The sequence below is a fragment of the Cinclus cinclus genome, chromosome Z, assembly GCF_963662255.1.
Source record: "Cinclus cinclus chromosome Z, bCinCin1.1, whole genome shotgun sequence".
NCBI classification, from domain to species: domain Eukaryota; kingdom Metazoa; phylum Chordata; class Aves; order Passeriformes; family Cinclidae; genus Cinclus; species Cinclus cinclus.
The window spans coordinates 77,603,851-77,631,802 of NC_085084.1; the positions used below are offsets into that span (position 1 = coordinate 77,603,851).

Consider the following 27,952-nt stretch of genomic DNA (forward strand, 5'->3'; position numbering starts at 1 on the left):
GGATGACAGACTCCAGAGGTGCTATCTCAGAGCAGTTTCTCTGGAGAAGTACAGTCCCACTGGAGACACAGCATCCCTGTTTCATTGGGAGGGTGTAGAAAAGTGAGTTAACTGACTACAGCTACACAAAAGCCATCCAAAGAGATGGAAAGAGAATTACCTGGGCCCAAAATCTGTTCAGAGGCACACATGGCATGGTCTTTTAAACGCCCTGACAACCCGAACCTGATCGGACCCGGTGTTCAGAGCTTCTTCAGTAAAGGCGCGTATATCTAATTTATATAAAAGGGATATCCCTCCCACTCCAGTAATCTGCACGTAGGATGCCATTGGTGTCTCTTCCAGTCCCTGCAGAAGCTGGCCAGGAGGATGGTGCCTCCTGGTGCCCGCTCCTCCAGGCCAGAAGGGTTTCCCTGGCTCCCGGTGTCCGTTTCTGGGGCGAGGCCGGCTCAGGCTCTAGGCAGGCCACATCCAGCACGACCACCCCGATTAATCATCAAGTACCACAACCGGGATCTGCGGCGCGCAGACGGCCCCGCGCTCGCCTGCCTGAAGGCGAAAGTCCATCTCGCTGCCCCGAGAGCCGCAGTTTTGGGGTGAAAGGTGGTGATTTCGGCAACCTCGCGGCCCACGCTCCTTGCTAGCGGGACCGCCATTGCTGCGGAAGCAGAGTGGCGCTGCGGACACGCCCCTCGTGGGCGGGCACAGGCGGCGGGGCCAATGGGAGGTGCCGCGCTGTCGCGGGCGGCCAATAGGGAGCGGCGCTCGGCGGGGCGCGCGGCGCCGCACGTGGTGACGGGGACCCACGTGGGCGGCGGCCATGGCGGTGAGACGCAGCGGGACCGGGCCGGGGGGGATCGCGGGGCTGAGCCGAGCCGAGCCATGCTATGCTGTGCTGTTTTCTCCCCGCAGGGCTCTCCGGAGGCGGCGGAGGAGGCGGAGCAGGGCCCAGAACCCCGAGCCGGGGTCGCGGTGCGGCGGGGGAAGAGGACTGCCCCGACAGCCGCAGACCCGCAGCCGGCCAAGCTGAGCCGCGCCGAGCTCTACAAGCCGCCGACCAGCGAGGAGCTGACCCAGCTGAAGGAGACGGAAGATCTATTCCACTCCAGCTTGCTCCGCCTGCAGGTCAGCAGGGAGGGCCGTGCGCTGCCCCAGGGGGGGAGCGTGGGGAGTGCGGACTCGGAGATGATCTGGGTTATCAGGCTGTGTTAGGTGAAGATCAGCTGTAACTAGATCATAGAATCATAGAGCAGTTTGGGCTAAAGGGACCTTTAAAGATCATCTAGTTTCAGCTTCCCCCATCAGGGTCACCTTCCACTAGACAAGGTTGCTTAGAGCTCCATCCAGCCTGGCCTTGAACACTTTGAGACATGCAGCATTCACAACTTCTCTGGGCAACCTGTGCCAGTGCCCCAACATCCTCACAGGGAAGAGTTTCATCCCAATTTTTCATCTAAACCTACTCCCTTTCGGTTCAAAGCCCCTTTTCCTATCACTGTATGCTCTCATAAAAAGTCCTTCTCCAGCCCTCTTGTAGCCCTTTTAGGTACTGGAAGGCCCCAATAATTCTCCTCAGAGCCTTGTTTTCTCCAGGCTGAACAATCCCAATACTTTCAGCCTTTCTTCATACAAGAGATCCTCCGTCCCTCTGATCAGCTTTGTGTTTCTCCTCTGGGCTCACTCCAGCAGGTCCCTGTCCCTCCTGTGCTGGACCCCAGCTCTGGATGCAGTGCTCCAGGTGGGTCTCAGCAGAGCAGAGGGGCAGAATCTTCTCCTTGCCCTGCTGCCCATGGGGCTCTGGGTGCAACTCAGGACACATTTGGCTCTCTGGGCTGTGAGTGCCATGGCTGGGGCATGTCCAGCCTCTCACTCACCAGCACCCCCAAGTCCTTCTGGGCAGGGCTGCTCTGGGTCTGTTCCTTCCCCAAGCCAGATTCAACACCTTGGACATGGTCTTGTTGAACCTCACAAGATTCTCATGGGCCCACTCCTTGAGCTTGTCCAGGTTCCTCTGGATGGCATCCCATCCTTCAGGTGGTTCTAACATTGGTGATTTTTATGAGGAACAGCTTTGATCTCCTAGCCACTTGCTGGTGTCACTGACAGGATCTCTAGGGGCTGGTTTGTGGTGGGGAACTGTGTGGTTGTTTTCTGCAGATGATTCTCTGTCATGCAAACAGCCTTCCTGAGACCTGTACTTGTGTGAATTATGTCAGGGTTTTTTGCCTCGACCTTGGTTGGGATGGAGATGATTGCAATCTAGCACTCACAGAAGATAGCAGTAACTGATGAAACTGCCAGCTCCAGGCAGGGTTTATGGAGAGTTTGGTGTGTTCATCAGCTCACCAGCTGCCCTTTGCAGCAGTCTTATGTTTGGTGCTGGAGGACCAGGTAAAAGTCAGGAGCAATTCCAGCTGCCTTTGATGACCCCCTTTCCCCCTACAGATTGAAGAGCTTTTGAAGGAGGTGACATTGAAGGAGACGAAGAAGAAGAAGATTGATGCCTTCCTTCATGAAATTAACAGCCTGTTGGGTGCTATCCCAGAGACTCCAGAAACTGAAGTATGTTTCAGGGTTATAGGAGATATGGCAAGACCCCTGTCCTGGATGGAGCAGGAGCAGGGTCTGCTGTTGCTCTGCAAGCAGAGCTACTTGTGAACTGTCTCCCTTAGGGGCTGAAAAAATAATACCTTGCTTTTTTTTTTCCCTTGAGGAAAATAGGGGGAAACTGTCTTTAGCTCTGGGTGCATCTGTGTGGGGAGCGGGGTCTTGGTCCTTGCACATCTGCTATTGTTGATGCTCAGAGTGTTTTGTGTGTCGTGTCTGTTCCCAGCTCACTGACCAGGCCTGGCTTTCCAAGGATGTGAGGGTCCCATTCCTGCAAGTGCCATTCAACGTCAAGGGAAGGTTCCACTTTGTGCCCCCAGCCGAGCTGAAGGTGGTGGGCAGTTACCTGCTGGGTACCTGCATTAGGCCAGAGATCAATGTGGACATTGCAGTGACCATGCCACGGGTGAGTCTGGCCATGACACCTCCTAGATGGCTTTGGGGCCTGCCAGATCCCTGTCCTCTGTGACTGCTGCCCTGCCCACTCCTCAGCGAGGTGACAGCATCTCGATATGCAGAGTGATTCCCACAAAGAGTTGGGGAGTTTGGTCTGGCCTCTTGCTCTGTCAGAGCTTGCAGCTGTTTTATTTTAGTTCCTCATCAGGATCTTCCTTCTCTCTGCCTGGACTGAATATTGTCAGGGAGATACAGGCCATTTATTTTTGTACCCAATTACACTTTTACCCCAGCTCCCAAGACTGTGTTACAGGGAGGGAGATGTTTGGAGGCTGGTAACCTCCCCTTGCTGCCCAGACTTGCTTGTAAGAAAAGCTTGAGACCAAGCACACCCTGTTTGGCTCCATGACTGCTCTTGCCTCCTGCAGTCCTGGAGCCTGATGAGCCAGCAGCAAGCTCCTGACCAGCTTGGAACTCCTTGGAACTGAGAGAGGGCTGCCTGTGGGGCCAAGGAGAGCTGTGGATGGTGGGGTGCTTTTGGCTGAACTGAAGTTGGCCCGCAGGTGAGGTGGCATTGTCCTGTTCCTCTCTTCCCAGGAAATCTTTCAGGACAAAGACAACTTGAATCAACGCTACCACCGGAAGAGAGCCCTGTACCTGTCCCACATTGCCCAGCATTTGTCCAAGGAGAAACTCTTTGGCAGCGTGAAGTTTGCCTACATGGACAGCAACCATCTGAAGCCCATCCTCCTCCTGAGGCCTCAAGGTGGCACTTGAGCCTTGGTCTGGTGTGGGGTGTAGCTGGTGATGGGTGGAGGGTGGTGATGGTGGTCTCATACCATTTAAGGGTCCTTTGGAGAGGGATCAGTCTGGGGGTGTCATCACAACTGGTGATAAATTTTGTGTGCTTCTCAGCTGTTTTCTCTCTTCACCCAGAGTCTAGTCCTCAGGGTCTCTCCCCTTCCCAGTCTTCCTCTGCAGCTTGGTTGGGCTCTCCAGGCTTGGCCTCACTATAAACCCTACAAAACACACCTGTATCCAGCGCTGCCCTTCCTTCCTGCTCTCCCCAGCCCTGTTTCCCACTATCCTCCTGCCTTCCCCAGGAACCTGTGTGCAGTCTGTTTCTTCCCTGATGAGATGATGTCAGATGCATGGGCTGCCAGATGCTGCTTGTTCCCACAGCCCTCAGGAGACAGCGGGATGGAGTCTGGGACAGATGTGGCGTGGCAAGGCCAGGGCAAGCTGGGGTGCTAGGCTGGGCAGTGGGGAGGCAGGTGGGACTGGGACATGACCTGTGTGTCTTGGCTCGGATGTGGTCACTCTCTGCTCTGAGATGATTTCCATTGCTGTGGAGCTATGCTGGGAAGGAGGTTTAGCCTTTGCCCAGGCTAGGGGTGCTCTGTGTTTCCCCAGTTTAATCTCTGACATTTCTTCCTCCTGTACATCTCCCCTCGTGTGCTTACAGGCAAGGATGAGAAGATGGTCACGGTCCGACTCCATGCTTGTCCGGAGTCGGGTCTCTTCAAACCCAGCCGCTTCTATCCGAGCAAGAACAACGTCCGGACCGCCTGGTTCATGGAGCAGAGCGCCCCCAAAGAAGGTATGGCCTGGGGCTGGGGGAACATGGGACTGTTCGTTTCAGGCAGAGACTGCTCACCATGCCTCCAGGTGGGTTCTCTGCAGCCCTTTTCTGTGAGCAGGCAGTTGGTGGTTGGGTCCAGCATGCTATCATCTCCCCACACAGGAGCCACTGAGCCCCCGACCCCGCACTACAACAACTCCATCCTCTGTGACACAGTGATGCTCTCCCACCTGCATTTCTTGTCTAATGCAGCCACAGACTTCCCAGGCATGAAAGATGGCCTAGCCCTCCTCAAAGTTTGGCTGAACCAGCGGCAGCTGAGCAAGGTATGTCTTGTGCCAAGGTGGGCTCAGCTTATGTGGGTAACCTGCCTTTGGCCTGCTCTTCATCCTAGGGCAGAAGGGTGGTGCTTTGGTCCTGGTGGGTGAAGTGGTGGCTTGTGGCTTTGCTTTGAGCTGTGTTAGGGTTTCATGGAGACCCCATCCTAACCTGTGGGCTGCCATGGGCTTGTGGTACCTCTTTTCACAGGGCTTGGGGTGCTTCAGTGGCTTCTTGGTTTCCATGCTTGTTGCCTACCTGCTGATGAAGCGCAAGATTGTCAAGATGATGAGTGGGTACCAGGTGTTGAGGAGCACGCTGCAGTTCCTGGGTGAGTTTCCAGAGGCCTGTCTGGACAGGGAAAGGTTGGTGTCTCTGCACAAAGCCTGAACACAGTGGGGGAAGAGGCCGAGAGGCCACTGTGCTGAGCCCCTGTGGGTGGGATGGACAGGAGGGGATGAGTCAACAGAGTAGGGCTAGATGTTGCAGCTTGCAGAGAGGTGGGTAAGTCCCATCATAAGGTGGAAGCCAGCACTGTATTGTGGCACTGTTGGCATTGTGAGACCTTGGTGGTATTGACACATAACTGTGCCACTGTCACCAGGAGGGGAGATGTGGATGGTGGTGTGACTTGTTCCTTCCTGTTTGTCCACAGCCACCACAGACCTGAGTGTGACAGGGATCAGTCTAGCCAAGGATGCTGACCCCTCCCTGGTAAGCAGCCCTCTGAGGGGTCTTGTGCCTTTTTCTGTACTGCCACTGCTTGTTGGGGCAGGGATGTGCTGTTGCAGGAATGGCAGATGGCAACAATCTTGGGGTGTCTTGGTGTGTGTGTGATGTGCTGCAACACTAAGGACAATGTTTGCTTTTCCAGCCTGTCCTGGATGATTTCCACCAGGCATTTGAAGTGGTCTTTGTGGATCCCTCTGGACTGGTGAATCTCTGTGCTGATATGACTGCCAGCAAATACCACCAGGTACTGAGGAGGTTGTGGTGGCTTCTTCAGGTGCTGTCTTGGGAGAGAGCTTAGACAGGCTGAATGGTCAGATATTTTTGAGGAGGGCGTAGGACCAAGGGAGGGCATTCATTATGGCTTTCTAAGCTTTTAACATCTCCAGCTTTGAAGCTTGGAAATGAATTTGGAGATTTAGATGTAATACTGTCTCACCAGTGTTGCTCGAGTGGTGTGGGGAAGTTGTTTCCCTCTTTGTGTGGGGAAGTTGTTTCCCTCTTTGTGTGCACCTTTGGGTGAAGCCAGTCAGCTGTTTAGCAGATGTAACTGTTCTCAAGGAGAGAAAAAAAATCACCTCGATGTCAGGGGTATCAAGAAGGGACTGTCTGGCCAGCAGTGAGAGCTTTTTGTTGCTTGGCTTCATGCTAAGGACAGAGACTGGGATCAGCATCCATGGAACTGGGACCATGGAACTGGGCTGGCCCTGGTTGATGGGGGCACACAAGTGAGCGCTGTTGGAGTGATTTGCTTTCCTTCTCCCTTTGCACTCATGCTCCTGCACTGCCTTCCCTCCTTGCTCAGGTCCAGTTTGAAGCCAAGCGCTCTATGGAGATTTTGGATGACCGGATGGTGGATGGCTTTCAGGTGCTGCTCATGACCCCGAAGCCCATGCTCAGGACCTTTGACCATGTCTTCCAGTGAGTCTCACTGTGCTGGTGGGGTAGTGCTGAGGGAGCCTGCTCAAAGATAAATGAGCAACTTCTGGCTTTGGTCTGGGTTAGATTTGAACTTACCTGGTGGGAAGTGGGTCTTCTAAGATCTGAGATAGACATACTGGTGCCTCCTTGTACTGGGCTCTTCCACTTTTACTGGTCTAGATAGCCTCCCAGAGGAGGGGAGCAATGTTTAAGCCTTGGAAGCAGTGACCAAGGTGCCAGAGGCATTCTTGTAGCACCCATCCTGGACTAGGACCCACAGTTCCCCATTTTATCCATCCTCTAACATATTCTCTCAGAAAGGATTTGGTGGCAGAGGTAGGTGACCATCTTCTCTTCTCTGTAGCCTGAAGCATGTCTCCAAGCTGCAGGGTGCCTGCAAGAAGATGCAGCTGCTGAATGAGCTGATGGATCGGGGTGGGAACTATGTGGCTGCAGCCCTGCCCTTCGTTGTCTCTCTGCTGGCACGTGGTCTGTCCCAGAGAGCACAGCTTGTGGCTCACTCCCTGCCCCAGATCCCTGAGGTAATGCAGCTTGGCAATGACATTGCATCCTTTGTAGCTTGTGGGGTCTCCATTGTCTATTGTGACACTACAGGGCACAGGGAGGGCATCCTTGCTCACTGGGGAAGGATACAGGCTTGTCTCCTTTATTGGGAATACAGAATCTGAGGCCATGCACTGGGCTGTGGGATGTAGCTGTGTTGCTTGGTCTGGACACAAGTCCTGGTGCAGTAATGGGCAGGGTGATGACAACTTTTCTTGTCACTGGGGAGACCTATTAGATGAGACTTACCCCGGCTGTGCTTGTCTGGGAGAATGTAGCAGGGGGTTGATCTAGCATCCCAGTATCCCAGCAGCTGCTGCTCCAGACAGCTCATCTCTCCTTGTGCTTCATGTTCCTCATTTTCCCACAGTGGCCAATTGATGCTGAGCCCCCAAAACACAAGGATGTCGGGCCCCTGACGTTTGGGCTCCTGTTTGTCCCAGAGTTTGCTGCTAGCATGCTGGAGAAGGGTCCTCAGGCTGATCACCCCGAGGTAAGGGGCACCCTGCTTGTGCTGAGTAAGAGCAAAGCTGGTGCTGTGGTTGAAGACAGCTGGGAGGCTGGCTAGTGATCCTGGGAAGGTTTTGTCTGGCCCAGAAGTGACCTGTGTTCCTGCTCTGGCTTGGTCAATGTCCCTCCACAGGCCTTGGAGTTCCGGACCTTCTGGGGAGAGAAGTCAGAGCTGCGTCGGTTCCAGGATGGGAGCATCTGTGAGGCTGTGGTGTGGGAGGCCAGCACTGTCTGCCAGAAGCGCCTCATTCCTGAGCAGATCATCAGGCACCTGCTGAAGCTGTAGGTTGCACTGAGCAGCAGCTGTGGGTCACTCCATGTGTCGTTCCTGCCATGTGTCCTGTCCCTGGTGACCCCGCTGTCAGGTTCATGCTTTGTGGGGTGTTGTGAGTTGTTTTGGATTTGTGAGATCCGGGAGTCATTTCAGTTGTCCTTATGTTGTGCGCTGCTTCCCAAGAGTGGATGGGGAGGGCAAGCACCTGCAGCTGTAGCTTCTGTGGATGTAATGCAAAGGGCAAGGAGTGCCCTTACATGTGAATGGGATGCCAGGACACTCCTTAGAGCTGGAAGAGACAGTCTGGACCTTGCAGGACATTTTTGTGAAATCCTCTGAGACCTTGTAGTGGTTCACAGGATTGTGTCTTCCCTGTGGCATTGGAAAGTCCCTGCAGCAGTTTATACCATCTGCCAAAAGTGGGGCCCTCTTGCACAGAAAGGAGGGTTTGCCTGTGCCTCTTTGTCCTGACTGGAGGATGGATCTTGGAAGCCTGCACATTGGTGCTTTGGCTTTGTATCCTGTGAAGCTGCACAAGTTACTGGTTCACTTTGAGTGGATATCTTGGGCAGGGAGGAATGCACAGAGATTTGTCTTTTCACCAGGACCTTCCTTTAGAGAGGGATTACTCATCATTGGGCTGACCCTTGCAGTGTCAATAGGATCAATAGGATGGCGTGTCCTAGCTCTAATGCTCTGTCTTTTCCCACACAGCCATGCAGACATTCCTGAGTCCTCCATCTGCTACACAGGAGCTCTGCTGGAATCTGTGATCAGGACTGGGAAAGAGGTATGATTGCTTCCTTGGTGGGGTTGGGGCTCTCTCCAGGAAGACCAGTGAGGGAAGGGATGCAGGGTGGTCATTTGAGTGGCACTGAGGCAGCTGGGTGGCTCCCAAGAGAATGTAGTAAGGGTAAAGATCTACCAAGTCTTTCATGGCAGCCAGTGCATAACTGCTGAAATCCTCTTGCTTTAGCATCCCACAGACCTCATTTTCCCCTGTGAGCACCCCACTGTCCCATTCTCTCTGCTTTTGCCCCTCTGTCCCCCTGCCTGAGGTGTCCTACAATGCTACTCTGGCTGCACCTCTGAGGTACTGCATCTTGCAGGACATGGGCCACACAATTTTGTGCTGCCATCCCTTAGGTCCAGCTGGCAAATCCAGGAAAAGGGTATTTCCCGGCATATTGCAAAGTGCTACATTGTGCTCCATCTGAACGTGTAGCTGAAACAAACTCCACTTTCTGGCAGAAAAGGTGCATCTTAGAGGCTGTCCCTCCTTACAACTTCTGCTTTCCAGCTTGTGAAATTAAAGTCTGGAGATAAGCTGTGAGCACTTTGGCACACTTCATTGGTCTTTCTGTACTGATTCCTTAGGATTTTAGTGTTTATATTTTTCATATATTTGTAATCCTGCTATTCTTCAGTGTGTTACTCTAAACTCCATATAGGCTGTTAGCTACTGTCTTCCCATTTTGGTCAGACAAAACAATTCCTCTCTAGACCTTACTGTCTCAGGTCCTAAAAAGTATAAACAAAAGTGCGTTGGTTGGCAGCAAACTTGGGGTAAATTACTTCATTACCTGAAGCTGTAACTGGAAGATTAACCCCAGTATGCAGATGGACCAAACTTTTAAAAGTATGAAAAACCATGACCCATCATCTGTTTTTTGGGTGTAGCCCCTGGGGGAGATTCATCTAGCAGAAAATGTACCTGAAGGCCCTTCAATAAATACAGCCACTTTTTATTCCCTTAATTTTGTCTGGCCTCTGTTTTTAGGTAGTCCCAAAAAGGCAACGGTACAGCCTGCTCTTTACCTGGTTGTTGGATGGAGGAAGAAATTATTTCCTTTCCACTTTTTAAGATGAAAGGGATGCACATTTGATGGAAAGGATCTCCTGTGCCTGGACCAATTGCAGTCTGGGTGGAGTTGGGTCTCAGATTTGGGATGAGATGCTGGTTTTCACAGCCTGTTGTGTGCTGAGGCAGGAAGATCTGTGTGCTGTGTCCCTTCAGGCTGGTCTGGGGTTAGCAGGGCTGATAGACCCTGAGTCTGACAAGGGGATGCATTTTCCTGGAGTCTGAGGGGTGCTTAGGATTTCCATTGTTTCCAGTCCTTGAGGAACAAAGGGGAAAGTTGCTGTTGAGTGTAGGGTGGTGGGTACAGGGGTTTCTGCTCCTCCTGCTGTATGCAGACAGCCTGGGGAGCCAGCAATGTGAGGATGTACAGGATGAAGGCAGAGGAAGGGTGCAGCCCCAAGCAGGATGGGTTTGCCATACATGACACACCCCGCAGAGGGTGCTGCTGCTCCACCAGAGAGCCCAGGTTGGAAAACTCCAGGCAGGCTGGCTCCTTGTGTGACTCTCAGCTGCCTCTGAGCTGGGTGTTTTGGTGTCACCAATGTGTCCTTCCTGTTCAGGCTGCTCTACTCTTATTTGGGGAGGTGGAAGCAGCAAGGGCAACACTAATTCTCCCTTCTGGTGCTTCTCCACTGCTCTCTGCAGTGCTCCTGTAATGCTCTGAATGTTTTCTGTCTTTGTTTTTGCCAAGCACCACAGCTCTGCCTTGGCTAAGGATGTAGTCAGTGGAGTTTTCTGTTAACTGCTGCCTCTGTTGGTGTCATGGTAATTGCTGGGGAGACAGTAGCAGGGCTCACCTTGCCAATGTGTGATCTCTTTATTGCCATATTGTTCTTGGCTTCTCCTTTACTGTAGTGTCTGCTGGCAGTACAGCTCTTGGTGCTGTCTTGTGCTGAAGACATATTTTGTTTTTTGCCCATGGGATACCCGTGGCTGCTGGGGAGTCACAGACAAGCTTTGCCCTTGTCTTTGCTCTCTTTCTTACCTCCCCATTTTGCTGGCTCCTTGGAGCTGGGTTGTGATGCCAGCCCACAAGGGAGGTGAGGTGAGTGCAGGAGCAGGAGAGGTGCATGGAGAGGCTCTCTGTGTGTCTGTAGGCATGGGGAACAGGCGAGGAGGCCATGGTCAGTGTTGTCTGCTCCTACGATGACCTGAGCCGCAAGCTTTGGAACCTGAAGGAGCTGCCGCTGACAGTGACGGCTGTGCAGGGTGTGCATCCAGCCCTCCGCTACACAGATGTGAGTGTCCCAGGGCATGGGGCCTGCAGGGTGCTGGGGTGGGGGAGGACTGAAGGAATGAGTCACTCTCTGGTTTTGTGGCTCCTGAGAGCCCTTGGGGCAATATGGTGCCTCTTCTTTGCTGTTCCATCCTTTGGGCTGGCTGTGCACAAGCTGACCAAACCCTCTGTACTGGAGGGCTTTGCTGGTGTGGGAGGTTTGGGTGGGGGGGATACACATTGCCAAGAGGTTTCTGCTCCCTGTTCTCAGTTGCTGGGTGGCTGTTCTCTTTCAGGTCTTTCCTCCCATTCCTGTGAAGCCAATTTATTCCTTCCATAACAGAAAGAAGCACTTGCTGCTTCCTTCGGAGGAGAAACCCTGCCCAGCCTACATAACCCCTTTGAAGAGTAAGTGGGGTGAGATGTGAGTGGGAGTTGATCTGGTGGAGGGAAATGGAGGCAAGCAGCAATGCTGGCTCTGTTATTGCTGTGTTGGTGTGCTGCAGGCAGGATCAGAACCCTGGCTCCTTCTGCTCTCCTGCTGTAAACCTGTAGTTCCAAACACCCCTATGCAACACCTTGTGTCTGTGTGGCATGCACTGACCTCCTGCTATCCCTTTGCCCCCAGTCATCTGCCACATGGAAGGCAGTGGCCAGTGGCCACAGGACAAAGGAGCCATCAAGCGCATCAAGGCTGCTTTCCACCTCCAGCTGGCTGAGCTCCTCCGGCAGCAGCACCAGCTGGTTTGCAGACCTGCAGTCACCCACACTGATGTGTACAAGGTAAGGGGGTCCCCAGAACCTTCTCCAGGCCTGACCTTACCAAGGTGGGGGTCTGTGGCAGTGGTCCCACTGGACAGAACCAGTATTTGGATGGTGGGCCTAGGAAAGAGCATGGTGCGATTGCATTGATGTCAGGATGGTGCTGTTGTATCCCTGAGGGGCAACATAACACACATCATACTGCCTGTGTCACCATCAAACCTGACTTTGCATTGTGCTCCCGTCTCAGGATGGCTACGTTTTCCGTCTCCAAGTGGCTTACCACCGGGAGCCCCTGATCTTGAAGGAAGTGGTCACTCCAGAAGGGATGCTCAAGTACCAGGACACAGAAGAATCTCGGCAGCTGGAGCTGGAAACATTGCATCTTCCCTACCTAACCAGCTCGCTGCATGGGTAGGTGGGCAGAAGGTGCCTGAGGGGTCAGAATGTGGGACATGGCTGAAAAACAGCATGGAGGTGCCCTTGGATCCTGGAGGGTGATGGTGGGTAGAGGAGATGATGTGGGAAGTGGCCCTTCAGCCAACCTTGTGAGGCTCTTCAGAAGGATTAAGGGAGGGATGTGGGTGTGGGTGGCACCAGTTGTTCCCCTGAGGTCACTGGTGTAGGGAGACAAATACTGAAATGCAGTGTGGTTAGAGAGGAGCATGAGGCAGCATTTTCCCTTCTTGCCCCCAAAACCTCAGCACTTACTGAAAGTATCTGTGCTTGTTAGGCTGTGTAAGTGTTCCTTGCAGATTTTTGTCCCTCTCTTCTTTCTTGCCAAATGCCAAGAGGCTGTTGTGGGTCCTGGGATGTGTGGACTGAGCAGTGGCATGTCTCCCTCCTCACAGGCTCCAGCAGCAGCACCCTGTTTTTGGCAGCACTTCCCGGCTGGCCAAGCGTTGGATCAGCGCCCAGCTCCTGAGTGACAGCATCTCTGAAGAGTGTGTGGACCTCCTTGTGGCATTTCTCTTCCTCCACCCAGCCCCATTCACACCACCCAGGTGAGGATGAGGAGCCTAGGGTGGCCCAAAGGGGATCTAGTGCCTTTCATTACTTGGCATGGAGGAAGGATGGGGTGCTGCTCAGCCAGGAGGTGTTGGGAGGGTTCACAGCAGGGAGCATGAAGCCTTTGTGCTGCCAAAATACTCTCCCAAGTCCTGTTGCAAGTTGCCAAAGATGAAGATGCTTAGCACTGAGGGCTGTGGCTTTCCCAACGCTGTGCACTGCAGAGGAAGGGGGGAAGCAGGTAAGGCTGGGGGCGAGTGTCCATGTGGCCTTTAGGTGCTGGTGGCACAGCTGCAGGTTGTCTAGTGCCTTCTGGAGGACTGGTGAGGCCCCTTGTTCTGTGGGAGGTGTCCAGGAGAAGCAGGGTGAGGGCTGTGCTGTGGCTCCTGGGTCCCCTAGGAAGGATGTTACTGTGGTGATGGCAGCTCCAGCCTCCCTTCTATTTGGAGATTTCCAGGGGAAGGATGAGGAGGTGGGCCCTGAAAACTGAATGGAACAGTGTGTTGGTGAATAATCCCACAGAACCAATTTTTTGCTGGCCCCTGGCAGACAGTTACGAGGCCTGGAGGAAGTGAAATGAAGTTAAAGGAAATGTTTTTGTTCTGTGTGGAGTTAAAAAGTTACTCTGCTCTGCTCTTGGGATGCAGTTTCCTTTCCCAAAGTAGCAGGAACAGCAGCAGTCTGATGCCTAGAATGCTTTCCTGTCTCCTAAAATAACAGAATCCCCATCTTCATAGCTATCCGGCTTTGTGCACATGTCGTGTTGCCAGGGAAGAGTTGCACTGGGAACTTGGCTGGTGTTCAGACCTGCACCAGAGATAGGAGCAGCCCTCTCTCCACCTCTTCCTTGCTTCAGACCCAGGAGTCTGGGTGGGAAGACCATCAGGAGATTGGGCAGTGGGGTGGGACTGTGATTTACATTTTGCTGGTTTCTTTTTCCTGAGGAATGAGAGAAAAGGGGGAAAAGACTTTCCCTGGAGATTTGGAAAAGGGGAAGTGTCTCAAATTTTGTTCGGAACTTCCCTTTCCCATTGCAGATATCCCTGCTGGGCTGCATGTGGGTTGGGCCTTTACTAAGTCGCCCCCAAGTGCAGCCCTTCTTGCTGCCAGGACAGCAAATGCTGATGTTGAACTGTTTTGTCCTGCCTGCAGCTCTCCACAGGTGGGCTTCCTGCGCTTCCTTAACTTGCTGGCAACCTTTGACTGGAAAAACAACCCTCTGATTGTCAACCTAAACACTGGCCTCACAGGTGAGCAGGGCAGGGGGTAGGAGAGCTGCAACGTGAGATTCTTGAGCCCTCCTTGGTCAGTGCCTGGCTACAGATCTCTTTGATACAGGAAGACATCATAACTTGTACTGGGGGTAAGGAGATTTTCCACTCCCTAGCTCCTGTCCCGTCATGTTTCATTTGCCTGCAGGATGGGTTTGGCTATGCCATGTGTGGTTTTCTTTTTTTTCCCTGCCTGCCTCTGAAGAGGTGGATCTCAGTGATGATGCTCTGCTGCTTCTGGTCTTGTTGAAATCTGTGGCAAGTGTGGGTGGTGTTGTCTTTGAAGCCCTCTGTTCCTGCCCTCTAGTGTTTTGTCTGTTGATTGTCTTTTGGGTGCAGGTTGGAGCCACAAGAGACCATGGGATTGTCTTGACTCTGCAAAGTCATGGGGTGGGGGAGATAGTTACACCCAGCTTTTAAAGCTGATTTATAAAAAAGGTAAAGGTGTTTGGGAGAGAATTGGGTTTCAAAAACTGATATTTTCCAAAGTGCTCTCCAACTTTTTTTTAATGAACTAAAGAGCGATTTTTTTCCCTCACTTGGGAAATAAAAGACAAAATATTTTGGTGTGATACAAACTGTCACTAGTTTATGATGTGAGTTTCCAGCTTATGTCACCAGTCTTAGTGACATGCCTGAGCCCACCTGAGTGGATTTAGAGCAAAGATCCATCTAATGGGAGTGAGGCACAAGCCTGTGGTGTAGGAGCTCTGGTTTCACATGGACTGTGGGATCAGAGGGTGGGAGAGGCTAAATCCTATTGTGCTGCCCTTTCCTGGCTGTGATGGGGGTTAGGAGGTCAGAGGGCTGTGCATGGGACACAGCATCTCACCTGTCTGCCTGCCCTCCCCAGATTCTGACTGCACAGAGATCAAGAACAAGTTTGTAGCAGCTCGCTCTCGCCTCCCTATCATGTTCCTGGCCACTCCTAAAGACCAGTGGAGCTCCATGTGGACCCGGGAGCGCCCCTCAGCACAGGTGAGCTGGGCCCTTTGTCCCCTTCTCTCTAGTGGCTGCTGGCTTGGGGCACTTCCCCGCTCCTAGTGCTGGAGCCAGCTCTTAGACCCCCATGAGGGAGGGGTGTCCCTGTTACATCCAAGGCTGCCAAATTTTACCCTCTGACTTCTTCCCTCCCCAGATCCTGCAGCGCCTTGTCCTGCTCGCCTCGGAGTCTCGGCGTGCCCTGGAGGAGCAGCTCATGGACCCACTCAGTGACCAGGATGTGAAGGTAAACCCCTGGGGTAGCAGCACAAGGGTTTCCAGGCTCTGGCTGAGCAGACTGGACCTTGGTGGTGGTTGCTGGGATGTGTTAGGAGGTTTCAGGCTGTGGCTATGTGGTTGCCCTGGGATGCAGAGCTGCAAGGATGGGAGGAGGGAGGCTGGTGTCCCTCTGTGCCACCCTGCTTCTGGGGGACCCAGCTCTGCTCTGCAGCTTGGGGTGACTAGGATGTTCTGTATTCTCTGGTTTTCTTGGGACATGATCAAACCCACAGTATTTTCATGCCAAAACCAGTTGTATTGCCATGAGTGGATCAAATGGTTGCTCTGGGAGACTGTTTTGGAGTAGCTGTGGAAATCTGACTTGTATGCTCAAGTCTAACCAACCCCAGGGTGTTTCATAGGACAGTACCAGGCACTTTAGGATGATGTTATTTTGATTTGAGTGGAGGAGTAAAGCCCTCTGTATTTTAACTCTCTTCCATTTCTCAGGAATTTCATTTTTTAAAGTAAACTAAAACATCCAATGCTGCAATGGACCAGAGAGATGTGCATTTATTTGCCCTTTGAAGGGAGATACATGTGTTTTGAAGGGTAGTTTGGTGGTGTACCAGGTAGTGAACCAGGAGATTGAAACTCAAAGGACTAAAGAAGCCAAGCAGTGGTTAGATATGGCAGATTGACATCAGGGACAAAAAATCCCAAACTAAAACTGAAACCAGAAAGCAGCACATACATGGAAATTTTTTTTCTGCCTAGGAAATATGAAAAGAACTGCTTTCTGTTCTGCTTTATTTTCTTTAAATAAAGCAGACTTACTGGAAGTATTATGAGGTGAGGATGTACTTGAGGCATTAGCAGTGTGTTTTACAGGGCTATGAAGGAATGAGGGATGTCTAGTGTGTTGCAGTCACAGTGCTGGCCCAAGACAGAAATTCAGGAGGCACATTGTGAGCTGGGGATGGTTAGCTTCTAAAACAAGTTGTCACCTGGCCAGAGCAGCCTCCCAACACCTTGACTCAGCTGCCTGGATCCTCCTTCTTCCTCCCTTCCATTGCAGTGGGATCATTTCTCATTGCCATAGCATCCCTCTGGTTCAGGCCAGTCTCCCCTCAGGTGTATGATGTTCCTTAGGGATAAACATGAGATGCTGTTTCCAGAGCAGAGCTTGGGGCAGGGAGGAGGGAAAAGCCTTTTGAGTTTAGTTTGGAGTTGCCTCCTCTACAGTTGCCTCCTATATCTAAGACAGTGATGCAAGCTGGTTTTTTTTTGTGTTTGCATTTGGGTCCCATGGGCACATGCCTGCTGTCATGAAGATGCAGACATGGGTTTGCTCCCCAGGCATACACAGGAGGCCATGGGCTTGGTCACTGTGTGGGACAGGGGGTCTGTGTGGAACAGAGCTAGGACTGACTCAGTGCTGGTCACTGATGTTCTTCATATGTGATCTCCCCAGCCTGGCTATAAACCAGTTCCAGGCAGTGGGTTTTCTTCCACTGCCAAGATGAGCAGTGTTCCATGCCTCTGTTCATGTCTCTGCATCATTTGTTCCATTTGAAAATGTACACATAGTTTTAAGTTTTTTCCATTTTAATACAGCTGTATCCACAGCTAGATCCTCCCTGTCCAAATATTTATGTGTCTGGGATTGATCCCCTCCATTAACGAGGTTTTGCTCTCACCCTCTTTCTGCTTTGTGGAAGGTGCTGTTGTCATCTGAAGCAAATCCTGGTGGACAGATGGGGCTATCCCATTGTTAAACAGCTCCTTGTGTCCCCTGGGTGTTGTTCAGCTCCTGTGGGCTTCCTGATTCCCCTCTTCATCCTGAGACTCTGCCATGTGCAGTGCAGTTATCTATCTCAGCTCACTTCCTTGTCCCTCTCTCAATTGCTCGCCCCACTAGCACTTACTCAGGTGGGCTTCCTGGGATCTGTGGCAAACTTCTAACCTTCATCCCACTAAATTCTGTTTTTGGTTTACTGCTTTCTAAGGAGAACGAGACAAAATGCAAACTTGGGAAACTTCTATTACCTCTCCTTGCCTGTGTCCTGTATTGAGTAGCACTGTTTGTTTCTCCCTGCAGATGGTCTTCCGCCCTCCTCTGGACTTCTACGATGTCCTGATCCACCTGAATCCAAACCAGATTCCTCGGCACCTGGAGAGCGTGGACCGGCCGGTGAAATCGACTTCCCGTGGGGTGGTGAAGAACAGCTCTGCCATGAATATCCTCTTTCCTGTGGTGGATTATGACCCTGTGCAGCTGTACCTCCAGGAGCTGAGAGTAAGCACTGTTGGGGAGGCAGATGGGGTGCATGACCCTTGTGGCATTTGGATTGCTACAGGACATACCTGGTGATGTCTTTAGGTATTTGCATGGGACGGGCATTGCCTCTCCAGCAGCCTGGTGAGTGCACCACCTTCTCCATGGAAATGGGAGTGCTGCTCTGATGTGAGAATGAGCTCAGATACAAACCACCATGAGCTTTTGCTGAAGAACATTTTATTCAGAACAAAAGTGTCTTTAAGCCATTTGTCTCCAGTCAGTTAATTCAACGTTTTATGGCTTCTTGCACTGATTGGTGTGCATGATGGGCAGTAACCACACACAGTTTCTGGCAGGATGTACAGGTATCCATGACATGGTCCCAATAAGCTTTCTGCTGTTAGGCCAATGGTTTTGTGAGCCAAAGATGAGTTTTGTTCAGGGAGGGGTTTCTCTGTGTCTGGCCACATGCATAACAACAGAGGAAGTTGGTAATGTGGGAATATGGAGAACGTCAGTATCCAAAGTCATCAGCCATGTTCTTTTCCTCCATGAGGCCAAGTCAAAGCTTTGCCAAGCTAGGGAGGTATGCAAGGTGCCTAATGACAGCAGTGATCCTCCTGGATCTAGACAGCCTGTGCTTTGCAGTTGTGCAGCACCTGGCACTTTGGCCCTTCCCAGCTTCAGATGTGGTAACTGGGTTATATGTTGGTGTCGGTTGTGCAGAGGTGGGGTTGTGGTACTCTCTTGTCAAAGCCTGCCTTGACTTTGGAGTGCCATCATCCCTTAGTGGTAGGAGTTCTGTGAGCAGTGTCAGAACTGTAAGCATGGGAATCTAGGCTGCCTGTGGCAGGAAGGGGGCTGTGGGGGGGTCTCTGGCCCTGCTCCCCACACAGGACAGAGCCAGCTTTCATGTTAGAGCAGGCTGCACAGAGCCCAGTCCTGCTGGATGCTGTCTGTTTCCAGAGATGGGGATTTCCTACTTCCCTGCCCCAATGTTTGGCCACCATTGAAAAAATGGTGCCTGAATTGAAACTCCAGTTTATGCTGGAAGATTCTGGGAACTTTCAGTGCAAGCTCCCCTTTCACATTAACCAGTTACCTTGGGAGCTGGACAAAGAAAACTTGCAGGGGTTTCTTTGAAGGTTTCCTCATCCTGGGCAGAGCCCTGTTACCTGCCCCCCCCTCCCCCCCCCCAACAAGTTGCATGCCAACCACAGTGCAGGATAACCTGTGCCCATGGGAATCTGCTGTGGCTTCATCAGAGCTGCCAGGTTTGCCAAGGTGCACACTTAATCCTCTTGTCACCCACAGCAGCTTGGGACAATCTTGGATGGTTAGGAATTGAGAGATGTGTTGAAAGGCCTCATGAAACTGAGGAGGATCTCAAAGTTGTCACACAATTTCCCTGCAAAAAGCACTGCTTCCTCTAGCTGGAAGGACATGTGGGAGGGGAGATGCCCATTTCTCTCTTCCCTTTGAGAAGGAAGATGGACCTGGAGGTCCTGCAGACATGCTGTAGAGAGGGGGATTTCTTGGGGCAAGAAGGAAGGGGAGAAACATCCTTCACAAGGGTTTCAAAAGGGAGGAGAAAGCAGATTTGGAACTGTTTGTTTTCACTTTCCTTCCTGGTGTCTGAGGAGTCATATCAAAACAAGCCCCTCACTTTTCAGCCAAGAGGTGTAGATGTGGGTAGGAAATGGAATTTTTAAAGTCTGAAATCCTTCACACAGTGCTGGAAGTGGTTTCTAGAGCTGAACAGAGTTTTTCAGCACCTGCCAAGGTGCTGGAGATGCATGGGGACAGAGCCTCAGTGTCTCTGAAGGGGTCAGCACTAAGCAACTCTTATGGAAACCTGATAGGAAGAGGACTGCTTACTTGAAGAGAAACTGGAGGATGCTGGATGAGCTGACTGGGAGAGCTGTCTCTTTGGGGAGGCTGTTAAATGCTTCCAGCAGGTCTGGCTGTAGATTGTGGCAGTCACTCAGGAAACTCACTGGGGTTTATAGAACATTTTTATGTATCTAGACAAGTTGATGTCAGAAAGTGGCACTGGAGGTGAAAGGTAGAGAGGAGATTTTCCTGGAAAGCAGCTTTCATGAATCTTCAGGCAATTACTTGGTCTAGTCAATAGTGACATCCAAATTGCCTGAATTTTTACTACTTTCTACTTCCTGATTTTATTAATACAGATTATAATGGATTTGGAATTGGGTTTGGTCAGGTTGAAAATTACAGCTGCTCCTAAATATGAGCAAAGGTCACATTGCCTTGTTGGAAGCAGTGTTTATTCTCTTGGTGTCCCTTGTTCTTTGCTCTGAGGGTTCTTAGGAGGGAACGGATCAGGAACTGGTTGCAGCTTTCTCTGAAGAGTAATCTGTGGGGCAGAAAGCCCGAAATCTGCCTTAGCATCCCTGTCTGGGGGACTTTTCTTTGTCTTTAAGGCTTATAGATATGGTTTGTTCTCTTATGGCTATCACACTGGAGGTATCTTGCAGTAACAGTTTGCTTGTCATTCATAGCATCCAGATCAGTGGCAGGCAGTCCTGAAGGAGCTAATGAATATCCATTGTTCTAGGCAAACAGGTGTTTCTTTTCTTGGAAAAATCACAGAGGTGATGCTTCACATGATCTCAGAGAACTCAGCCATATCCAGTGGAGTTGGAAGGCCTCAAAAGCTGATTGTGCACTGCAGGATGAATGCAAGCCAGTGATGCTGAGCTGTCAGTAGAAGCTACTCCATCCTTTATAAATCATCTGGCTTTGTGTCTGAGTGTATTTATGTTGTTGCTTAAAGGCAAGACCTTTTCATCAATGTTGGCTTTGCTTGGTGGCCTCTCCAGCACCTTTTTATTTCTCCTTCCCTGGCTGTTGCTGCTCTAAGCAGTGTTCAGCTCCTCCTTGTCCTGTGGGCTGGGAGCCCTGGGAGTGATCCAAACCCTGTAAGAAGTTGGTGCCAGAAAGGAGCATGGTGACAGCAGTGAATCTGTATGAGAGACCTTGGATGAGAAGGCAGTTTGGATGCAGAACTGACTGGCTTCGATTCAAAGTAATTTGCTCTCAACAGAACAAACCACAGAGTTGAGCAACAGGTCTGTAGCCATGGCTGACAGTGCAGCCACGGTGGGTTTGTAGCAACAAAGGGAGACATCTGCCATGCAGATGCTGTGGGATTTTGTGTTCTTCTATGGGCGAAAAAGAAACATCTTCCCTTTACTGAGATTTCCACATGAAAACAGTATTTAAAGGTCTTGGTGTTTTGATTGAATTGAGAGGGGCAAGGAGTAACTTCTTCCCCTAGTTTGGACTAGTAACCAGGAGATCCACTCTTCTGTCCAGCCTGTTTGCCCCTCTTCTAAACTCAAAGGGTTTAGCAAGGCAGCAGTGCTCTGGGGCTGAAGGATTGCTGTGTGCCTTTTCCAGGGAGCTTAATCAGAGTAGAAAAATGAAAGGAGAGGAAGTGTTGAGTTCTAACTGCTTGAATTTTTCCTGCTTCAAGGAGACGTGCTGCAGGAGCTGGCCTGAGTTGCTCTGGTGCCTGGGAGGCTCTGGGTAGAGATGAAAGGCTGGCTGTGGGATTCAGGCAACAAATTCTTGAATTCCAGAACAGATCTGACAGAGAAGACCTATTCTGTGATCCTGTCCAGATGAGAAAGGTTTGGAGACTGGCACTTTTGAGGGAAAGCAGGTGCCAGACAGGGAGGGCCTTCCCTGGAGATTCAGCCCATCAACAGCCTCCCTGCCACTTACAGCTCAAAGCACCTTGTTGAGCATACACTGGGTTGGCTCCCGGTGGGGATTCTCCAGCTAGGCTAAATTAAATTGAAGTGTCTCAAGTGAGTCTCCTGTTGAGTCTCTGTTGTGACTGCTGAGCTGTGTGGTGGTGGCTGTGGAGCTGCAGTATTTGCTGGGGTTGTGGTGTGAGAAGGCTTAGTCCCTGCAGCTTTTGCTCCAGGGTGACTTGGGTGTCCTCTGGACTCTAGACCATCCAGAGGACACAGGGCTTGTGGATATGCTTGCCATGCCCATCTGCCTGCATTCTGGAGCTCACAAAAGCTGAAGGCTCTGCTCACCTCCCTGAGCTGTTCTCTCATTGTGGGGTAAATTAGGTGAAGCTGCCTTTGCCACATCCGCCTGCCTGTTCTGGCTGTTAACAGACCTCACATTTCTCACTGGGTCTTTGGTCTCTCCAGGTCACTGATGGGATGTGCTGTCATTCACTGAGATTTAGCTTTCTTGGCAGAGGAAGAGCTTGTGGCTGAGGAGCTGTCCATCTTGTGAGAACTTTTCTGTGTGGATGAGCAGGCAAATGTTTCCTGCTTTACAATAAACATCCCTCTAAAGTAATGTTTTGCATTTCTTGCACCTTAAGGCAAGACCTATCAGGAAGACTTGGAGCCCTTTTCTTTCTCCGATGATGTAAAAATGTCTCTTGCTACTGCATGTTAGAAGGGAATCAATGATAATAAAAATACTCTGTCTCTTAAAATATGTACGCCATGATTATGTGATGTAGCTGGAATTGGTGAAATCTTTCAGTCTGCTCTCTTCCTGTTTTGACTGACAGGGCTGACTCCTCCTATGGTGACACCAAGTAGACAGGGAAAAGCTGAAAAGATGCTGTGGGCTCTTAGGTCAGGCAGGAAACATCCTGTGTGGATCTGTGCCCTTGGAAGGGCAGAGGTGTCAGGAAATCAGTCACCTGCTTTCAGGGCTGCAGGGCTGCCACGAGACCCTTAGCATGCTGCCCAGGGCTGGGGGGTGGGTACATGTGTGTGTGCCCACTTGGTCAGTGGGGCATCAGCCCCATGTGCTCCTGGGATGAGCTGACAGGGGACTAGTGGCTGCATTTCTTCTGTGTTGGTAGTGCCCTGCAGAGGCTGTGTAGGGTTTGTTGTGTAGGGGGTGACAGAAAACTTCTGTCTCAATGGTTTGGTGGATTGATGTGTTTGCTGATGCAGCCAGGAGGACACGGGTAGCTTCCTTCCTTTTCACATTTCTTCCTACTGCCCCAAAACCCCAAGATAAGGATGTGTGAGTGGTTTTCAGGTGGGAGAGTTTGCTTAGTTTGAAACTGGTTGGAAACCTTTTATCAGCTGAATTCCAAACCTAAGGATTTCCTTTGTCTTTTAAAAGACAGTCACAGAGGTAGCCCCAGCCTGGGTTACTGGGATGGTGCTCCTTACTCTGTCGGGGGAGGCTCTCTGTGTCTCATAACTGGGAGCATCAGGGCAGGTCACAATAGGGTGACAGAGACCTCAAAATGTTAACCATAAATGTAGCTGTTTGTTGGAAGTAAGTAGCTTTAATAGGGTTTTGCACTGGTGGGTTCCTTGCTAAGAGCACTTAAAACGCTCTGAACACTGAGCAAGTGTTTATTGATGCATTTGCCTTCTGAGCTGCTGTTGAACTAGAAAATGCTGCTGTAGGACACATTTTTGTGAGCAAAGACCTCCCTAAAATGCTCTTCCAGCAGCTGTGGTGCAATGAGCCTAATCTCTTGGTAGAAGCAGTGAAAAAAATGGGCGGACAAAGGGTAAGATGGAAAAAACCCTATCCCTAAACAGCAATGTAGATACTTAAATAGTAGATACTTAACCATATAGCTACCCAACAGCTAATGGATACTTAACTAAATTACACTTAGCTCATTGTAAAATCCACACTTCATATGGAGCTCCTTAGTCTGGTAATCCCATTTTAGATCCAGGTATTGTTTTACTCACTACATTTCTCCATCGTTTTCATTCTTGTAACCCAGATGGTTTCTTACAGAGCTTATTCTAATCCTCCAGGTGCCATATACACCTCCCTGGACAATGAGGCCTCTCCAAATTGAAGCCCTGCGCTTGTAGGTCCCCCATGTCTCTGTGAGATGGGACCCAGCTGAAAGTTTTGTTGATGGCAGGGATTTCTCTGGGCCTTGAAAGCTGAACAGCAACCAAAGATAGAGCAGCTCAAGAAGGGAGCAAACGCAATCCCTGCCTTTTCTCCCTTTTCTCTGAAACTTTTCCTGGAAGAAGGTGTTTGCATGTTCAGAAAAGTCCAGTGACACTGGGCAGAGAACATGGGACATGGAAAAGAGGGTGAACTGTTTGGTTTTGCTCTCCAAGCCTCTGAACAAACATGAGTGCAGTTGCTAGTACACCTGACCCTTTTAGTGCTGCAGTTTCCCAAGAACTCCACAGCTCAGTAGGCCAAATTGAACTATCACATGGATGATGCTGGAAGCATGACAAGTGCTGAGATTTTGAACTAGTTGCCATCCTTTTAACATCTGCTCTCTGCTCCCTGCTGTCTGTGAAAAAAAAAACCAAACATGCTGGGTATCAGGCCAACCAGTGGTTTTATTGGGAAATTAGCTGAGCCTGGGAGGTTTTTTTTACTGCAAATGCACCTGGCTTCTGTCCAGCAAGATGCATCTGTAAAAAATTCTGTTCTTATAAGAAGCATCATGAGGCACTGTAGGCCTCGCCCTGTAGAGTAGCTGGGCTTTTTCAGGTTCTCACATGCACTGCTCCCCTTTGGTTCAGAGAGCTGAATGCTGGCTGTCAGCGTGCCCTGAACTTTGTTGCCTTTCCTTGAGCTTTCATTCCCTCCTGCTCTTTGGTCTTTGGCTAAAGGAGGAGTCTTCCCTGTTGACTGGGCTCTGAGCATAACCAGTTGCTCTCAACATAGAAATGCCAGGGTGGATTGCCTCTTTCTCAATGTATTTTTAGATAATGCTTTTTTCTAGCCAGTTTGGTGAAATAATGCCTTGACCAGGCTTGCCCCTGAGAAAGCCCATGGAGTGGGATGAGCTGGCAGTTCTTGGGATCTTTCAATCTTGATGACCTAATTTTGTTGCCCTCTGTGAGGGCAACAGCAGTCCAAACTCAAATCTGTTTCTGACAATTGCAGACAACACTACCCCTCATTGCTTATCAGGTCTGTATGCTAAAATTGCCACCTTGCCTTTTAGGATCACTGATAACACCAACCCACTCTACCTCTTTTTTCCTACTGCAATCCTGCAATACAAGAGCCCATCGAAGCTTGTCTTTGATGCTGATTTTCTTTTCATGCACATCCTCATGAAAACCTCTTGATACGATCAGAGACCTCTCTTGGTAAAAGCTGGGCAACTAAGGTGATGGAGAAGAAGGCTGGAGAGGGAACAGAGGGTACTGATGCTGGGGACTGTTCTCAGCCTAGTAAACATGTCTTGTTGCTTGGATGTTGATCTCCATCAAGATAAACAAGTATCAGAGAGAAGCTGCTTAACTGTCTAGGCCAGGGTACACATCTCTCAGTATCAGCATGTTGGGTGATGAGCTGTAGGGACAGATTTTTGGGTTTGAGAAGTTGCTTGCACACAGCATTGTTTCCTTCTGCTGTGATGCTCATCTGCCTCCTTGCAGCCCTGGAAATCCATCTGGTGTGGGGTTGGGGGAAGCCAGACTGGGCTTTAGTCATCCTTTTGTGCAACACCTTTTTGATCTCTGCTGCCCAGCACAACCAAAGGAGATGCTCACTGACACCACTGCTGAAACATAAGGGGCAAGGAGGAGAGATTCCTGCAATGCCTCCTTTGAGCTTTCCATCTCTTTGCACCCCGCAGAGCATTGTGTTACCTAAAACCTCTGCTCTTATGTTTCTTTTTTGGATAAAGTGCAGACACAGTTCATGTGGGGATTATCTTGGTGGAAGAAGGAGCTTTGATACCTTGGTTACACAGATTGCAGAGTTTGAGATGCTGGCCTCTGGTTTCAGGTTTGTCTTTGGTGCCATGAAATGTGCTGTGGCAGGGCTGCCTGCTGTGTAAGGCCTGCCTCTTTCTGTCTCATGCATTGTAAAATCTTGGATGTCGTGGCTGGACACTGGGAAAGTACAACTTGGTAGTGCCAGGTCAGCTGATGGAGGACCACAGTTTTGTCACTTTGTCACTGAGGCATCACTGTCCTTAACCTGAGTTTGTTTTCTACCCAGGGTGCCTTCGATGATCTTGCCTTGTTCTTCTATGACAAGCATGGGGGGGAAGTGATTGCAGTTTTGTGGAAACCTCTGAGCTTCCAGCCTCAGCCTTTTAAGGTGAGTTTTTGTCTCTAAGCTTTATGTTACCTTTTTACCCTGAAAGGGCTTTTGAAGGGCTTTTTTTTTTTCCTACATAGTAATTGCTTTGTCCAGCTCTCATCAGCCCTTTGAGAAATGGAGATCACGGTTCTCTTGCTTCTTAGAAGGGGAGAAACCAAGACATGGCTGTGGTCACAGTGCCTTCAGTCATCAGCAGATCTGAGAAGGGAAATAGACTATCCCATTCTGGAGGCTTTGGGATCTTACCAGAAATACCCAACCCACAAGAAACCCAGGTCCAAAGTGCCCATGTCCTTGTTGATGCATGAAGCTGTTTTCCAGCTGCACTGTGTGGGTAGGCAAACCCTAGAGGGTGGTTAAGCCAGGTGTGAGGCACACTGGAATGATTCATGCTGCTTTCTATGAAGGAAAGACGCAAAGAAACCGGTTACTCATGGCTCAGAGCTGGCAGCCCAGGCTCTTCTGCTGTCAGTTTCTGGGTGATTTATGTCCCTTCTCTTCACGGCCAGAGGGCATTGGCCATTCTGCCTGGCTGCTGTTGTGAAACTCAGTTATTCACAGTGGTGAAACAGGATGAGATGCTTGCATCGAGCTGAGTCTGGCTGGATTAAATGCAAGGGTTTTGTTTTTGCCACTGTTGGAGCCAAGGTTATCTTCTCACCTGAGGTCTTGAGACCCACCAAAGAGCAAAGCAGAAAGCAGCTCTTACTCAGCCTTGTGCTGTGATCCTTGTATACTCCTTGTGCCCTGCTTACCCAGGCTCTGCAATGCATCTGCACACTTGTCATTCTGCCACGCTCCTGGCCATTACTTTGCTTCCTGACTTCTTTGGACTGTGGCTCCAGGGTAAACCCTAAAAGGGGCTGGAAGGGTCACTTTTGCACTTTGTTAGCTCTAAAAGTGAGCACAGACAGTGTTGAGAAGTGGAACTTTGGGTGCAGTGGTGTAGCAGGGTTTGGATATGACAAGGCAGGAGAGGAACTTCTCTTACTTGGGGCTGGCAGAGGTTGCAATGCAACTCTGAGCAGGTGCTCCCATTCATGCAATATTTTCTGTGTCCTACAGGTCTCCAGCATGAAAGGAAGGAAGGTGACAACTCTGAACAACGAGCTGGTCTGTGTTCCCAATGTGGAGGCAATTCTGGAGGACTTTGAGATTTTGGGAGAAGGCCTGGTCAGAAGTGTAGAAGCCCATACAGAGAAATGGACTATCTAAAACCACTGAGAGGTGTCAGAATGGCCTGTCCTGAAGCAGTTTGTTCCCTGGGTCTGTGCCTTTCTATAAATCAGTCCTAGAAGAGCCTTTTAGCTTTCTAAATCCCAGAAGTGTCTGTTTTACTTTATTTATCTTTATATGTATGGTTCAGAAAAGCAATGGGACCTGTTACTGTTTTCAAGAATACAAATGCCTTTTTATTTTGAAGAAAATATAAAGATGGGATAAAATTTTTGAAAATGGTCCTGTTTTTTTTGTTCATTGTAGGAATTGGAGTTGTGTTCACAAATGTCATGGTCTGAAAAATATGGCTGAGGTGTACAATGGAAAGGCAGTTTCCTGGTTTGGTAGGGAGTTGATATGACATGTTGCTGTTGTAGGGTTTAGCAAAACAAAAACCAAACAAATACAGTTGTTAAAAGAATGAACAGGTTATTCCCTTCTGCTCAGCCCCAGTTGGTCATATTTGGTATGCTGTGTTCAGTGCTGATTTTCCCAATAAAAAGGAGATGTGGATACTGGAGCAGGTCCAGTGAAGGGCAACAAAGATAATAAAGGAATTGAAGCCCCTGTCATGAGGTGGGGAGAGTACAAGAGCCAGGCTTGTTCAGCCTGGAGAAGAGAATGCTCAGGGGCTTTCACAGATTGCCAATGTGTTTTAATACCTGATGAGGGATTAAAGGAGATGGATTGGTGCCAAATAATGGGTGAGAGGGGTAAATTGAAATGTAGAAAGTTCTGCTTAAAATGCTTTTTCTTTACCATGAGGGTGGTTAAACATTGGCACAGGTTGCCCAGGAAGGTGGTGGAGTCTCTGTACTTTATAATCAAAACCCAGCTGGACATAGTCCTGGGCAGCCTACTTCAGGTGACCCTATTCAGAGCAGGGATGTTGGGTTATTTCTCTCATGTGGAATAATTGTGAATGATTCCTGATAAGGGAAGAGAGTAAAATAAGTTGGAGCAAATGTACCTGTCCCGTTCCCTCTTCTGGTGGAGGCAGAACACATACTTCAACAGCAAAGCATGGATGAACCAGATGCAGAGCAAATTAGAAAGACTTCATGACAGCAGCTTTTGCAGAAACCAAAAGTACAGCAAGCCTGGAAAGGCATGTGGATATTTAGGCAGCCTGATAACTAGGCAGTTGTTGCTTGGTTAGGA

The 27,952-nt window shown here is 50.3% G+C and overlaps 1 protein-coding gene across 1 annotated transcript; it reads left to right on the forward strand.

Annotated features, from left to right (window-relative positions):
- The first annotated feature begins 820 nt into the window (after positions 1–820).
- On the forward strand, positions 821–27,007 carry NOL6 (nucleolar protein 6). The gene is made up of 27 exons (XM_062513984.1): positions 821–826; positions 913–1,125; positions 2,446–2,562; positions 2,834–3,013; positions 3,601–3,769; positions 4,469–4,603; positions 4,748–4,911; positions 5,114–5,234; positions 5,559–5,617; positions 5,778–5,879; positions 6,438–6,553; positions 6,918–7,095; positions 7,488–7,610; positions 7,761–7,909; positions 8,616–8,691; positions 10,860–11,000; positions 11,275–11,386; positions 11,607–11,761; positions 11,991–12,154; positions 12,592–12,744; positions 13,901–13,998; positions 14,359–14,457; positions 14,873–14,997; positions 15,158–15,247; positions 17,321–17,518; positions 25,469–25,570; positions 26,639–27,007. The coding sequence occupies exons 1-27, from the start codon at positions 821–823 to the stop codon at positions 26,786–26,788; spliced, it is 3,495 nt and encodes a 1,164-aa protein (XP_062369968.1). The 3' UTR covers positions 26,789–27,007.
- The last annotated feature ends 945 nt before the right edge of the window (positions 27,008–27,952 follow it).